A 16996-nucleotide genomic window follows, 5' to 3' on the forward strand; every position below is an offset into this window, starting at 1 on the left:
ACTCTGCTGACCCACGGCTGTGCTGCAACACACAGCTTGAACCACATCATCAAGTTCGCCGATGATACGACTGTGGTGGGTCTCATCAGCAAGAACGATGAGTCAGTTTACAGAGAGGAGGTGCAGCGGCTAACGGATTGGTCCAGAGCCACCAACCTGTCTCTGAATGTGAACAAAACAAAAGAGATGCTTGTTGAGACCACTCTCCGCTGAACATCCACGGTTGCTCTGTAAAGATTGTTAAGAACACCAAATTTCACCTGGCAGAATCTCACCTGGTCCCTCAACACCAGCTCCATAGCAAAGAAAGTCCAGCAGAGTCTCTGCTTTTTGCGAAGGCTGAGGAAAGTCCATCTCCCATCCCCCATCCTCATCACGTTCTACAGAGATTGTATTGAGGGCATCCTGAGCAGCTGCATCACTGCCTGGTTCGGAAATTGCACCATCTTGGATCGCAAGACCCTGCAACGGATAGTGAGGTCAGCTGAGAAGATCATCGGGGTCTCCCTTCCCACCATTATGGACATTTACACTACACGCTGCCTCCGCAAAGCAAACAGCATTATGAAGGACCCCACGCACCTCTCATACAAACTCTTCTCCCTGCTGCCATCTGGGAAAAGGCACCGAAGCATTCGGGCTCTCATAACCAGAGTTGGAACAGTTTCTTCCCCCAAGCTATCAGACTCCTCAAAACCGAGAGCCTGGACTGACACCAACTTACTGCCCTCTACTGTGCCTATTGTCTTGTTTATTATTTATTGTAATGCCTGCACTATTTTGTGCACTTTATGCAACCCTGGGTAGCTCTGTAGTCTAGTGTAGTTTTTTCTGTGTTGATTTTACGTAGTTCAGTGTAGGTTTTGTATTGTTTCTTGTAGCACCATGGTCCTGAAAAACATTGTCTCATTTTTACTGTGTACTGTTCCAGTAGTTATGTTTGAAATGACCATAAAAAGTGACTTGACTTGACTTGACAGAGTAGACTCGATGAGATGAACAGCATAAATTGGCTCCTATGTCTTATAGTCAAGAAGGAAATCTCCAAAATGAAACCTACCAGCTCAACAATTTATTACAGTTAAGGAAATGTAATTATAAATTATAAATTACAGTTAAGTAATTATAAACTTGATTTAAGCCTTATCAATTTAGATGTGGCAAACTGTATTAGATTAAAGATGATTTTGCTGAACTAAAAACGTAGAGGCATTGACTGACCCAGGGCTTTCGACTTGCATTCACACCAGGATTTGAGTTTAGTCTTTTAGTAATCTAATTCAATAAACAATTTAATAAAGGAATACGAAGCTGTTCAGATTGTTGTCAGAACCCAACTGGTTCATTCATATTCCTTCAAGATAGAAAATCTTGTGACCTCTAGCAAACATGTTATCCCAGTGCCACAGTTCACTCAACAATTCAGGAAGAGTTTCTTCCTCTCTGTCAGCCGATTTCTGAATGGTCATTGAACCCATAAACACTACCTCACTACTTTTTTTATTTCTATTTTTGCATCACATTTTATTTAACTATTTAATATATATACTTACTGTAATTCATTTTTTTCTATTACATTGTACTGCTGTTGCAAGTTTAACATTTCATGACATGTTGGTGATACCAAATTTGATTTTGATTCTGAGCACTGCCTTCGCATACCATTTTTAGTGTGATTATGATTGTCAACCATTTTAGTTCATCCTCAGTCAAATGACTGGATTTTTAAAATAGACTTATTCACTGTTTTTGAGCAATGTTCACAGACAGGCACATCACACTTAACTGTTTGGAATGTTGTTCCGTTGTTTTAGGTACATTTCTTTAACAGGTAAGATTTTCATTCTGAAACTCACAGAAGAGATACTGTAGATGAATAATACTCTCAATGCCTTTGCATTTCTGTACTTTTCAGTTCTTAGTCAAAACTTAGTTGAACAAACTAAGAAGATTCACTTTCACACTGAAATCAGCAACATCTTTTTCAGAAGGTATAAAAATGAGTGGAATACTCCTTTGCACATTTGATGATACATTTTTTTCCACCACTCAATATTATTCTTTGACTCCAATTTATTTTGAACATGAATTTGCCAGATTGCTTGTCTAAAGGATTGTTTCTACATCTGGGTAAGTTCTCTTCTTGCACACTGTAATTCTAAATAAATAAGGTGTGCGGTTACAGAGTGCTAGTAGGATGGCCTGAAACTATGAAAAGCGATCATTCTTGGTGGGAGAGGTAAATAAGTGCCCTACTACACCCTAGCCATACTGATTCTTAATCTAAAGCTAAAACTCAGAATATAACTTCTCTTTCACAATTTCCTGCAGCTGAATGCTTGCCATAACTGGTCCTAAGAAGCCATTAGACACGCTGTATAAAATGTCTTTACCATCCCTCAGGCTCTTTAGGAGCGATCATGTGCATTTTGTTACAGTGTATGTTTTTGTTGTCTTGTATTCATTTATCCCAATAGTACATTGAATGGCAGGCATGTATTATGTGGAAATGCATTAAACTGCCAGATTAATACAAACTGTTGAATATTCACTCACTTGAATAATTGATCAGTTATTCAAGATGCAACTAATGTTATCATTATATTCATACAATTTACACGTGGGTTCAGTTCCAGAATTCAAATATGCAGTGCTGAATGATCAGATATAGTCAAAAGTATTCCTTTAATCAGCATTGTCAGTTTCATTAGCACTTTTTTACACTTTAGAAGGATGAACCAGATTTAATTCACAGAGTAAAATTATGAAGTACATGAATACCTGACTCAGAGTGGAAATCCAAAGCAACTCACACAAAATGCTGGAGGAACAAAGCAGGTCAGGCTGTACCCATTGAAATGAATGAACAGTTGACGTTTCAGGCCAAGACCCTATTCAGGACTGGAAAGGAAAGGGAAAGATGCCAGAATAAAAAGGTGGGGGAAGAGAAGGATAAGAGCTTAGAAGGAGATAGGTAAAGTCAGCTGGGTGGGAAAGATATAAAGGGCCTGTTCTGTAGAGACTCATCCCAAAACATCGTCTGTTTATTCTTTTCCACAGATGCTGCTTGACCTGCTAAGTTCCGCCAGCATTTTGTGTGTGTTGCTTAGGATTTCCAGCATCTACTGATTTTCTCATGTTTATAACTATCAAAATGATGCTTTTATAAAGTTGAAGTTCATGTTTCACTAATATAGAAAAGCAGAGTGGTTTCTTACACAAATTTTGAATACTGTTTCTTCAATTATATAAACTGAGAGTAAGCTTCAGTATTTAATTATGTTTAAAGCATGGCTGATGTGTTTGTTGAAACTAAAAGTTTGAGCTGATGTAGATAAGCTGTGTCTGCTTTAAAATTATCAACTTGTAGAATCAATTGATACTTGTTGCTTGGATTATTTTACAATTTAATAGAATTTTTTTCTCATACAGTCCAATATGTTTCAATATATACTTTCAATGCATTAAGTTACAGTATTGTTTACAGTGCATCTTGTTCTAAGGTCTGGATTGATGCTATTTTAAAAAGAAAATAAAATTTTGAGAAAATAACCTTTCAGCAAACAATTGGAAATGCAATTTTGCTTGGAAACATCCAGCTGATGATTATGAAATGCTCTCTGCAATTGCATCAATAAATAAGTCAATTTGGTGTCCCAAGGGGAACTTAGCGTCATTGAGTTATGCTATGAAATGCAGTTGGGTTCCAAATGATTACCCCGTGATAAGCTGAGTTTATTTTGACTCTGCATATGCTATTTTCGCATCATATATTAATAGAATTTCGAAACTGTGTGCTTAACTAAAATCTATTCTTGCAATACCATTTGGTATTTGCAGGGATGATGGCAGAGCAACAATGCTCTGAAATTTTTGGGAGCAATTCGGAAGGTGCAGGATAAAGACATCGTAAAGAAGTGTTCTAAAAGCAAGATGACACAACCTTGGCTGACGGGAAGTAAAAGCCACCGTAAAAGCTAAAGAGGGGGCAAAATTTAGTAAGAAGTTAGAGGACTCGGAAGCTTTTAAAAACCAACAGAAGGCAACCAAAAACCCATAAAGTGGGAAAAGATGAAATATGAAGGTAAACTAACCAATCATATCAAGGGGGATACCAAAAGTTTTTTCAGATACATAAAGAGTAAAAATGACACAGGAGAGGTAGTAATGGGACTAGGAAATGGCAGATGAACTGAGTAAGTATTTTGCATTAGTTATCGCTATGGAAGACACTAGATGGAAGTTCACAGAGCAGAACTGAGTGCAGTGGCTATTACTAGGGAGAAGGTACTTGGGAAACTGAAAGGTCTGAAGGTAGATAAGTCACCTGGACCAGATGAACAGGGTTCTGTAAGAAGTAACTGAAGAGATTGTGCAGGCATTAGTAATAATCTTTCAAGAATCCATAGATTCTAGCATGATTCCAGAGGTCTGAAAATGTGCAAATGACATTTCACTCTTCAAGAAGGGAGGGAGGCAGAAGAAAGCAAATTATAGGCCTGTTAGTCTGACCTCAGTGGTTGAGAAACTGTTGGAGAATATGTTAAGGATGTGGTTTCAGGGTACTTGCGGGTACATGATAAAATGGGCCAAAGTTAGCATGGTTTCTTTAAGAGAAAATCTTGCCTGACAGGTCTGTTGGAATTCTTTGAGGAAATAAGCAGGATAGACAGGAAAATCAGTGGATGTTGTGTACTTGGATTTTCAGAAGGCCTTTGACATGGTGCTGCACATGAGGCGGCTTAACAAAATAAGAACCCATGGTATTACAGGAAAGATACTAGCATAGACTGAGCATTGCTGATCGACAGGAGGCAAAGAGTGGGAATAAAGGGAGCCTCTTCTGAGTGGTTGCCAGTGACCAGTGGTGTTCTGCAGGGGTCAGTGTTGGGATCCCTCCTTTTTACATTGTATGTTAATGATTTGGATGACAGAATTGCTAGTTTTGTGGCCAAGTTTGCGGGCAATACAAAGCTGGTAGTGTTGAGAAAGCGGGGAAGCTGCAGAATAAGCAAAGTGGCTGATGAAATACAGTGTCTGCATGTTCATGCACTTTGGTAGACTATTTTCTAAACGGTGAGAACATTCAAAAATCTGAGGTGCAAAAGGACTTTAGTCTTCACGTAAGATTCCCTAAAGGTAAATTTGCAGGTTGAGTCTGAGCAAGGTAAATGCAATGTTAGCATTCATTTTGAGAGGTCTAGACTACAAAAGTAAGGATGTAATGCTGGGGCTATATAAGGCACTGGTGTGGCCTCAGTTGGAGTACTGTGAGCAGTTTTGGGCCCCTTATTTAAGAAAGATTATGCTGTCATTGGAGAGGGTTTAGAGGATGTTCATGGAAATGATTTAGGAATGAAAAACTTATTGTATGAGGAGCAATCAATGACTCTGAGCCTATACTTGCTCGAGTTTAGAAGAACTGAAACCTATTGAATTTTGAAAGGCATTGATAGTGGATGTGGATTGGATGCCTAGGACCGGGGGCACAGCCTCAGAATAGAGGGGCATCCTTTTAGAATGGAGGTGAGGAGGAACTTCTTTTGCAAAAGGATGGTGAATCTATGGAATTCGTTGCCTCAGGTGCTGTAAACACCAGGTCATTGGGTGTATTTAAAGGAGAGGTTAATAGATTCTTGATTAGTTGGTGTGTGAAAGGTTATGGGGAGAAGGCAGGAGACTGGGGTTGAGAGGGCAATGTATCAGCCATGATGAAATGGAGGAGATTCAATGGGCCAAATGGCCTAATTTTTACTCTATGTCTTATGGTCTCATGGAATCTTATTCTCATATGTTTGTATTTATTTTTCTGCAGTCATCACTTCCTGCCAGAGATGGACCCAGAGGTATTGAATGGTGGTCGTGTTCAGCTCATGGTAAGGATTTTATTTTACAGCTATAAACTACTTTAATGCAGAGGGAGTTCAATAAACATACCTTCTGACAATTTCTGCTTAATTTGCAGTTCAGTTTTCCTTTTAAATGTTCCTTTTATTTAGATTTTAACTATATGCATTATGCAAATACATTTTTTTAAGTTAGGATCAATTCAAGGATTTATTTTCAGAATAAAATTGGAGTTTTAACAATTCATTGAATAAAAATGTGAAATAATATGCTGTCAACAAGCAATCACTTGCGTACTTTGCTGTCCATGATGTCACACTAATTAAATGAAATGTATAAACATTCTCCATGTTAAAAAAAATTAACAGTTTGTGTACAGAACAAATAATTTATTTTTTTATGGCTTCAGGCAAGTCCTATAGGCAGAGAAATCCCTGACTTAGGTCTACTCTCTGTAACCAGTGGTAATGCTATAACCCGGCAAGATAACAGAGTCGAGGTTAGTCACTGGCATTCGTCAGGATCTGCAAGTAAGTCAGCATTCCAGGTTCTTCAGAACCACTACATGTAATGTAAATTGCTGCAATATATTGGAGCTTTTGAAATTTACTTAAGAAATTCCTAACACTTTGTTTGTACTTGCAGTATGGTATTAAATTAAGTTTGCTGCAATATACGTTTTCTTCACGCGAAGTATTAGAAATTATAATCTATATACCTCTCAGAAAGTTAACATGACAAACAAAAGTGCACTGCCAAATACTGGTGGACTCAGACAATAAATTATTTTATTTATCTTTTCCAGTCTATAATTTGAAGATAACAGTTTAAAGTGTCTATTCTCTAAGATGACTCTCATAAGTTTGAGGTACCTATAGACATAATAGAAAAATAAATTTAAGACTGAAAGGAGCTGATACTGAAACTCTGTTCTGGGGTCAGTCCTCTATTATTTAAAATAAACTCATAATATGACTTCAAATCTGAAATGTTTTTAAAAGAGCAAAGCAACACAACTATTTTGCTCTTGCATGTTTTTATAAAGTCATAGAAAAGTACAGCACTGAAACAGGCCATTTGGCCCATCTAGTCTGTGCCAAACTATAGCCTTCCATACCCCTACCGTCCATGTACCTATCCAAACTTCTGTGAAGCATTGAAATCGAGCTCATGTGCACCATTTGAGCTGGCAGTTCATTCCACGTCCTCACAACCCTCTGAGTGAAGAAGTTACCCCTCATGTTCCTCTGAAACTTTTCACCTTTCACTCTGAACCCATGACCTCTAGCTGTAATCCCACCCAACCTCAGTAGAAAAAGCCTGCTTGCATTTACCCTATCTATACCCCTCATAATTTTGTATACCTCTATCAAATCTTCTCTCAATCTTCTACATTCTAAAGAATGTAGTCCTAACCTATTCAATCTTTCCTTATAACTCAGGTTGTCCAGACACAGCAACATCCTTGTAAATATTCTCTGTACTCTTCAAACTTATTTATATCTTGATTGGAATTGTAATGAAGTTGTGTTTCTACACACATGCCAAATATGGTGTGCAATCCAACAAATGATAGAAATGATTAGTATGGGTGTTCCTACTGCAATCGCAAGACCCTGATGGAAGTTGGTAATGTAGAACACAGCAAGTTCAATTCACTGGCACATTGCTGGAGGCCAGGCCCCCTTGCCTTGAGGTTGCCAATTACGATCACCTTGGTAGAAGACACCGGAGCTGGCTGTGTGCTGCTGGATTCTGTACTGGGCTAGGGGCTGGCCCCACCTGTCAGTGCTGCTCTCCAGTGTTTGCTCCCCAGGAAACAAGACAGATTGCATTTGTCTGTGACTACACTTGTGCAATATGAGGAACTACTCTGAACTGTTCTTGCAGAAACATGGCTCCAGGACAACATTTATGCACCATCAATTTACACGCCATAACACTTAGGAATTTGGGATACATTAATATGCTATCATAATTATATGTGGTGTGTGTGGCTGTTGGTACTGTGTTTTGCACCTTGGCCCCAGCAGAACAATATTTCATTTGGCTGTATTCATGTGTATGCTTGAATGACAATTAAACTTGAACTTATTCAAAGATTTATAAAATGCATCTGTCTTTTAGCTTATCTAGATCTATTAACTTCTTGACTTACTGCGATGAGATGGAACCAAGACTACCAGCAGACCATTTAAGGATCCCTTAAGCTCCCTTCCCTTTTCAGACAATTATAAAACAGATGAACCCTTCTTCGATATGCCTCCAATGCATATCAGACTTATAAATTGCTAGTTTTGTGAATTGGTCTTTCTAGTCTTGTTATGATTTACATTACTTGAATCATGGTTCAGTCCATATTAATAACTGCAAACCTCATTTCGCATTGCACCCTTGAGTGAGTACCATCAGGACCAGTCCCTTATCAACAGTACTAAATCTGCATGCCCTTTGACAGGTTTAATGTGTTATTGGTAACTCATCTTGTGATGAAGTTAATATAAGGAGGCCATTCAAAGCCTAGATGCAACCAGGTTCAGCTTTTAAAAAAATCCATCATTTGAGTGTATAATAACTGTACACCCCTTTGAACACAAACACACCTGAAAAGGATATCACTAATGCTGTATCAGCTTTTGCAAAAGTTTCAAAATACACTTATTATCAAAACGTGTACAAATTATACAACCTTGATATTTGTCTACTACAGGCAGCCACAAAGCAAGAAACCTGAAAGAACCCATTTATCTTCTTTTGACACTACTTTAGTTTCCTTTAGCTGAAATCCAAGGCTATTCATTCACCTAACCTTGATTTCCTTTTTGTCTGTAAAAGGCAATTTGCTTAAGCCTGGTTTATCATTGAAATTGACACAGCTGGAATTCTTCTATTATCCTACATGCCATTTCCACTGCCTAGATGTCCATAGCCTTTCTTCAGTAGAAGAATTAACAAAACTCCCTTTTCCGTGGATGCATCTTGTTATCTTTAGTGAGGCTATAATTCCTAAATAGTACGACACTAAACTAAATATGATTTGAGATTTTTGCCTATTTTGCAAATATGTTTTTATCAACCTATCACCTGAGTTGTGTGTCCCCTGTTACAAATCAGTACCCCGAAATAACAAACAGTACATAATATGCGATTACACAATTAAGCTTTATAACTCTTACTTTGATTATATGGTTAGTAGAGAAACAAAATATAAAAGAAATAAAATTGCCCAAATCTTATTAAACAGTCTGGGCACAAAGTAGTTGGAATTCACTCATAGGCTGATCGGTCCCCATGATTCTCCGATCATCACTGCCCATCGGACCCTCGCTTCGAGTCCACCCCGTCTGGTGGTCTACCAAATCTCTCTATTCATGTCTTCTCTCTTCATCTCTCTCCCTCCCACTCCCAAAAGCCCGTGAAAACAACTGCTTCCAAAATCACAAGACAGGGCAACAAAATCCTGATTGGCCAACATGCATCAATAGTCCTGTTATCTCCAGCCATAACCCAAACATTGCTGCTACAGAGAAACAGTTACCTTAGCAGTGGACATTACCACACAGTCATTACACATGCTTTGAAAGGGAGAACACAACTATACCTGTGAAGATCTCTGCTGCACCTGAGGTCCTTGTGATCTCCATTTCAGAGGCAGCTGTTAGACTGTCTCTAAAGAGAGTGAACCCTTGCAAGGCAGAAGGTCCCGGGGGAGTACCTGGTAAGGCTCTGAAAACCTGTGCCAACCAACTAGCGGGAGTATTCAAGGACATTTTCAACCTCTCACTGCTACAGGCAGAAGTTCTCACTTGCTTCCAAAAAGGCAACAATTATACCAGTGCCTAAGAAGAATAATGTGGGCTGCCTTAATTACTATCGCCTGGTAGTACTTTACGTCGACAGTGATGAAATGCTTTGAGAGGTTGGTCATGACAGGACTGAATTCCTGCCTCAGCAAGGACCTGGACCCATTCCATTTTGTCTATCGCCACAGTAGGTCAACAGCAACGCAATCTCAATGGCACTCCACATGGCTTTAGACCACCTATACAACACAAACACCTACGTCACATTGCTGTGCATTGACTATAGCTCAGCATTTAATACCATATTCCCACAATCCTGATTGAGAAGTTGCAGAACCTGGGCCTCTGTACCTCCCTCTGCAATTGGATCCTCGACCTCCTAACCAGAAGACCACAGTCTGTGCGGATTGGTGTTAACATACCCTCTTCGCTATCAACACTGGCACACCTCAGGGGTGAGTGCTTAGCCCACTGCTCTAATCTCTATATATCCATGACTGTGTGGCTAGGCATAGCTGAAATACCATCTATAAATTTGCTGACCATGCAACCATTGTTGGTAGAATCTCAGGTGGTGACGAGAGGGCGTAGTGGAATGAGATATGCCAACTAGTGGAGTGGTGTCGCAGCAACAACCTGGCACTCAACATGAGTAAGACGAAAATGTAAGATGAAACATCGGTAAGAGCTGTCTGGTATGGAGGGGCTACTGCACAGGACCGAAAGAAGCTGTCGAGGGTTGTAAATCTAGTCAGCTCCATCTTGGGCACTAGCCTACAAAGTACCTAAGACACCTTTAGGGACTGGTGTCTCTGAAAGGCAGTGTCCATTGTAAGGACCTCCAGCACCCAGGGCATGCCCTTTTCTCATTGTTATCATCAGGCAGGAGGTACAGAAGCCTGAAGGCACACATTCAATGATTCAGGAACAGCTTCTTCCCCTCTGCCAACTGATTCCTAAATGGACATTGAAGTTTTGGACACTACCTCACTTCTTTAATATACAATATTTCTGTTTCTGCTCATTTAAAAAAATCTATTCAATATACATAATTGATTTACTTGTTTATTTATTGTTTTATTTTATTTATAATTTTTTTCTTTCTCTACTAGATTATGTATTGCATTGAACCGCTGCTGCTAAGTTAACAAATTTCACACAACATGCTGGTGATAATAAACCTGATTCTGACTATTTTGGAAAGTAATGCCCGTTCTTACTCTATTACATGAATTTGCAATTCAGTTAGCCTTGCGATTTTCCCCATAGCACCGCATTATAAAAGGCCAGTTGATTAACAAAGTTTTATTAGGTGACTAATAAATAAAAGTGAGATCTCCTATTCCAAATATTAAAAAATAGATGCAACGAGTGAAGCCCAAAATATAATGCGGACGTGGTTTTCTAAGGTAATGTTTTGCTAAGTCATTCTTGGTCTCCAGTGTTATGCTTTGTAACTTCAAATCATTAAACTAATTCAAAAGAAGACATGAGAGTCCAGGAATGCATCTATAACCTCGTGTTTACTTTAAGTGAGGTGTGCATGTGTCACATCGTAGCGTGATGATACTTGTAATTCATATAACCCATAATTCATTATTTAAGCAAACCAGAATACTTAATATATATATATAAATACACATAATTACTTAAATATTACTTAAATATTAAATACACAATATCCAGAATTTTCTGGACTCAAAGATCAAATGAGCACTCAAATATCAACTAGTTCTGCTCAGGTTTACATTTTAGCTGTTCACAAATAAAACATTTTTTTGATTTGGAATTTTCTTGGCATGTAACTCAGCCTGATCTTTCCTCTGTATTGCACTGGTTTTATCTGCATTGAAATTAAATAGCATTACCCTGTTGTATGCAATAGAAAATAATTTTTAACTGAAGCATATAAAGATAATTGGAGTGTAGTATACTTTGTACACTGTATATAAAGTATATGTAATGGAGAAAGTGTCTTTTATTTGAAACACTGACTGGTTCTCTCCCTAGATTGACCTGCTGATTGTTTCCAGCATTTTGCCTGATCTTGTGCAATATAATGACCTTTACTAGGTCCCCTGTATCATTCAGAAAACTGGATGAACAGTTAATATCATCAGCCACCTTCAGACGTTTGCTGGAGAACTCAGACCATACATCAGAGTTATGTAGATAGTAGGGTTGAGACCTCACCATTGTCATTAATGACTAGATTTTAAAACAGACTCCTAGACCCACATTTCAGTCAAATGCACATTAATAGGTTAATCAGCTACTATAATGTAGGTGATGGTGGAATCTGGGGGAGTTGAGAATGTGAGGGGAATAATGGTACTAGTGTAAATTCAATAGTTAATGTGCATTCAGCTGATTCATGGGCCAGTTTCTGTGCTGTATGACAGGGATCCCTCTCTGTTAGGATGCTTGGATGAACATTGTCTTGAATCTGCATTCCCAAACTAAAGAGCCTACAAATTAAATAAAATACCTGTATTCTCTAACCCTTCCATCCTTCCCTGTACTATAACAATGTTTTCCCACAACTGGAACCCAGCTAAACTAACATATGCCAATAAAACTGAAATGATTCTATGAGAAAGTTATACTTCGTTATTCCTTTAACTGTGTAATTTATTTATGGAACACCATTTGTTATCTTTGTACACTGTTGCTGGCTGATAATATACAGAGAGTACACATTGTTGGGAAACAAGTAATCAATTTCCGACAATCATTATAAGAGATCTATTAAAATGCATTTATCAATGCTTATTTTTTAAATTTTTGTGCATTATTAGGATCATCTAATGATACTGTGAAGAGACTGACGTTCCAAAATAATTAATTTGTAGTGTTTTCTTGAATTCCATCAGCCAAGTGCTGACTATATTCTATTAGTTATATGATTGATGTGTATGTGGATAGTGTAAAGATATTTTATAGAGAATCACATAATCTATTTGTTAGTGAAATCAAAACTCTCAATTATGTTGAAATGTTGTGAATACAACTTTAGCTAAACAACAGAAAACAAAGTAATAATGAACAGTTTTTACTGGTAAAATTGGCATGTACGTGGCAGATAGAGTTAAAAGCAGAGAAGTGTAAAATGATATATTGAATGATAGTATGAATTAAATTGCTTATTTTTGGTGGAAGTGCAAGAACAGAGAGACCCAGTGTATAAATATATAGATCTTTGAAGTGTACTCATAGACCAGAAGATAGTTTGAAAAACCTTTATTAGTAGAGAAATAGAATGCAGGATTAATAAAAGTACATTAAACCTGATTTGGTGTAAAATTGAGCATTTATGAATGATTCTGGCAATCATTAAGAATTAAGAATCATTAAAAATTTAAGAAGGAAATCAAGTCAATGGAGTCAATGTGAATGAGATCTACATAAGTGCTAACAGGATGAGGAACTTGACTTATTTTTGTGTTTTTGTAGTGCTTTTTAAAAATCATAAAGGTTTTAGAAAATAATTAATGAATTATTTCCAGTCAGAGATCTCGGTCTCAAAGCAATGCAGATTTAAGCAAATTAGGAATGAAAAAAGAGTGTGATCAGGCAGTGGTATGAAGAAAAATTAGTGCTGGCGGAACAATTAGAGTAACTAAAGGTGGGTTGGGAGGTGCTGTAAGTAACAACAGCAAAATCATTGACAGCACCTGTTGTCTGAGAATGCAAATCAACATTTTGCCCCTTGTATTGCTTGGTCACACCACAGAAAATTATTTCTCTTCATCTACCCTACAGATCCCATTTATCATGTTAAACGACCCAGTTCCATCATCACTTAATCTTCCATATCAAAGTTATTGCAGCCTTGGTCTCTGCAACTTGTACATTTAATATAGCTCTTCTCGTCTTGGTTATGTTTGTTTGAATCTGCATTTAACCATCCCCTGACCTATTATCTACACTTTCTGAAGTGCAATACCCACATCAGATACAATTCCCTGTATGTGTCAGTCTAACCAGTATTTTATATACACTACAGTATCTGCACAACACTTCACATTTCATTGTATGTCATCCTATTCAAAATGAAGGCTGACATTTCATTAGCAATTTTAATTAGCTTTTAGTGACTTCTGTACCTGGGCCTGCACTGTTCTCAGTGAATCACAAGTCTGTTATCACATTTTCATCTGAGCCCAATTCAGTGCAATGCTTGGCAACATTCTTCTGCTTTAAATTTGCTGCATCAATGATTGTTGCTGCTGATGTATTGAAGGACAAAAAAAGGACCTTGTTTCTCTTTATTAGCTGCACTCCAACGATGTATGCAGTAATATTTGAAACAATATGAAATTAGATAACTCATTGAGAATTTTATAAATATTAAAATTTGTTCGTGATGGTTTTAGGTGGAATGGAAATGAAAGAAATGAAATATAGTACTGTTTTCCGATGGATTAAATTACGTAATTTGTAAATGTTCATTGTAGTAACTTGAAATAATCATTATAAGTAATTTGTTAATGCATATGACAGTATACAACAGAAAAGATTGGAGCTTAAGGTTAAAGATTAAAGATTGTGTACGTAAGTTTTAAGTATCGATATGAAGCCTTCCTCTATCCAGTATTGCTAATTAAGATGCAGAAAATGTAAATTGTAACACTGGTTAATACTCTAAAGAAATCTTGATATCACTATAAAGAGTGGAAAAGCAATTATCCCCTCTTCAACTCCAATTCTACTTAAGTTGTGAGTCACTAGGCATTTTTAGTGTGTTAAATAACAATTTATTTTTTCTTTATTTTTTTAAAAGCTGAAGTGTTTTTTAAAAAGGAAAGAAAAATTCATTAGGACTGGCTAACAAAAGCATAACTAGCCTAATAATTGGTGAGGATTTTGATGGCACCAACACTACAACATTCTTAATGGATCAAATTTCTTTGAATCTATTTAAAATTCATCTTGACGTGTAGACTAAGATCTGAGATTGCTGATGCTCTATTTTTTTTCCTCGAAAATCCAGCTGTAATTGTTTGAAAAGGTCATCCCACGGACACAGCAGAAAAAAACTGAAGCATGACAGGAAATAGCAAGCGACCTATTTTAAAAGAAAGCTGCCCTTCTGCAAGGATTTTCCTTAAGGTCTTGCATGACAAAGATACTACACAAGGAGTAAAGCTCAGGCATCTCTGTGGCTGTATTAATGGGCAGCACCAATACGATCATCAGATTTTAAAGTACAATTGCATCATATGACTCTTTCCTTGGTTCTGACAAACTAGTTTTGATTTTGACTTAACATATTCCTTGTCAAAGCTATTATTTTATTTGTTAGCTTGGGATTTCAGAGGAGGCTATTGTATTTAAAGTTTTAAGTGTTTTCTTTTATAGTGAGGTGTATTGTGTGCATTCATCTAGGTACAACTATTAAGTTCACAATAAACATAGACTGAATTTGGATGTGTTTTGGTTTTCTATTTGATATCGAGTAATATCCCTTTAAATAAAGCAAACTTTTTATTTAGTGATGTGTTATCACACAAGCAATTTTGTTTTAAATAAAGTATGTAGTATGTTTCTACAATTAAAGGTACCTTTTAAACATTTATTTCTAAATAATATTATTTAAAATATTCCATGCCACGTGTATATTCTATGTGGCATCATGACACCAGTAACCAGTGATCAAGTCATTCCCCTGGGATATGTCACCTTGTTTCCATGAAAAGAAAATGGAAATAACTGAAGTTTAGGTAGGGCAGCATCAGCTATTGGGTACTGAACACTTAGTTAAAATTTAAAAGCTTTTAAAGCAGTGAAATTTGTTCTATCAATATGTCTGCAGTTCCATTTGCAATTTTCAAAATGGCTGTCAAATAATATGCTAAATATACAGATGATCAACTGTTTTATTCTCAATTGTTTTTATTTTGGTTACAATTTAACTAACATAGTTACATTTTTATCTTGCAAATAGAAGCCACTGTACCACCAAAGACTGGCTCCAAACGTCTGAAACATGAACGCATATCCTTTCGTGACAATCAAGTGCGTCTTAGTACAGGATGGGGAACTGGCAAGAGGAGAGAAAAGTCTTCCTAGTTATTGCCTGCATTCATAGGAACTTGCATAGCAACATTAATAAATGTGTCTAGATGTGCACTAAAATTTGAAATGTTCAATGAGTTTAGCCAGAGATTTCAATTATTATTTTAACTGTCACTGTATTACTCTAGTTGTTTGACAGAGTTGAATAGCAAAATACTGGTTATTGATGACAATTTCATAATGGAAAGACCATTAACTATTGTATCATTTTATTCTGATATATATTAATTGCAGAAATGTAGTTTCTATTGGTATTTTTTACAAAAACAATAAAAACTAAAATGTAAAACTTGCATTTATAACAATGTGATAATTCTTATGCTTAGCTCTTAACACTATACTGACTGCAAATACAGAACACAATTTGCCTAATCTACCTAAAATTAAATATTTCAGAATGCATTCAAAGATCTTACTGTTTTTGAATAAATTATAAAGAAATAATGTAACTCTGTCCCAAACTGTTTTTATTTTGTAACTGTTCATAATCTATAAATTAAGGATAATGGATTGCACATGAATTAGAACTATTGATGTATCATTATCGGTTATCATCCTTGAATATAATGTTATGACATTATTACTCTTCAATGTTTTGTACACGTAAATCAAATTAGCAGCTTCGCTAACTTTTCTCTATTCTGCTTAAGAACAGCTCTTTCTATCTTGCACCTTCACTGAATACTTATCATATCTAATTTTATTCTTCTTTTAATTTTGATCTTTTAATCATTGAAAATTATAGCTAATGGTTTGGAGAACCCACAACTAAGTATATAGTTTTGTATGCAATTAAATGAGAAACCACTGATTTCCATGCTGTGTATGCATAATTTGTTTTTTTCATAATGACTATTTTTTCAGATTAAAGTGAGTTCTATTCAGAATTGTACCATGGCAATTTCTATATTTTACTGTTTCTAATATGTGCAGTAATAATCTAGAAAAATAACGTAGACCTTGTATTCAAAGTAGGGTCTGCTTTTCATTGTTTAGCTGCGTGTTTCCTTTAATAAAAAGGTCTATGAGTAACAAATTTAAAAGGAAAAACTGCCTTAGCAGCAATGATCTGTTTTTAAAAGCCGTTTTTCAGGTCAGAAAATAATGTTCATTATATTACAGAGAACAATTGCTTTTAAGGTTAAAAGTGGCAGTTTAAGTTTCCTCCTAGTTTTTTTTTAATTTACTCTGCAGGTATGCCAGTTTTAAAGCTTGACAAAATACTCTGTTAGGCTTCTTGCATTTTATATTTGAGAAATTGAAGAAAC

At 36.5% G+C, this 16996-nt stretch overlaps 1 protein-coding gene across 8 annotated transcripts in view; it reads left to right on the forward strand.

Moving 5' to 3' along the window:
- lrriq1 (leucine-rich repeats and IQ motif containing 1) overlaps positions 1–16752 on the forward strand; it is a 162385-nt gene extending 145633 nt beyond the window's left edge. For 6 of the 8 annotated variants that reach the window (XM_059978411.1, XM_059978417.1, XM_059978413.1 and 3 more), the window contains 3 exons: positions 5816–5876; positions 6257–6377; positions 15598–16751. In XM_059978411.1, the coding sequence (XP_059834394.1) occupies positions 5816–5876; positions 6257–6377; positions 15598–15722 (307 nt within the window). In that variant the 3' untranslated portion in view covers positions 15723–16751. Of the gene's footprint in view, positions 1–3840; positions 4248–5815; positions 5877–6256; positions 6378–15597 lie in introns of those variants that run through there. The other 2 variants (XM_059978414.1, XM_059978418.1) reach the window with 2 other exon arrangements.
- Positions 16753–16996: the final 244 nt, after the last annotated feature.

This window comes from Hypanus sabinus, chromosome 8, assembly GCF_030144855.1.
Source record: "Hypanus sabinus isolate sHypSab1 chromosome 8, sHypSab1.hap1, whole genome shotgun sequence".
Taxonomy (NCBI): domain Eukaryota; kingdom Metazoa; phylum Chordata; class Chondrichthyes; order Myliobatiformes; family Dasyatidae; genus Hypanus; species Hypanus sabinus.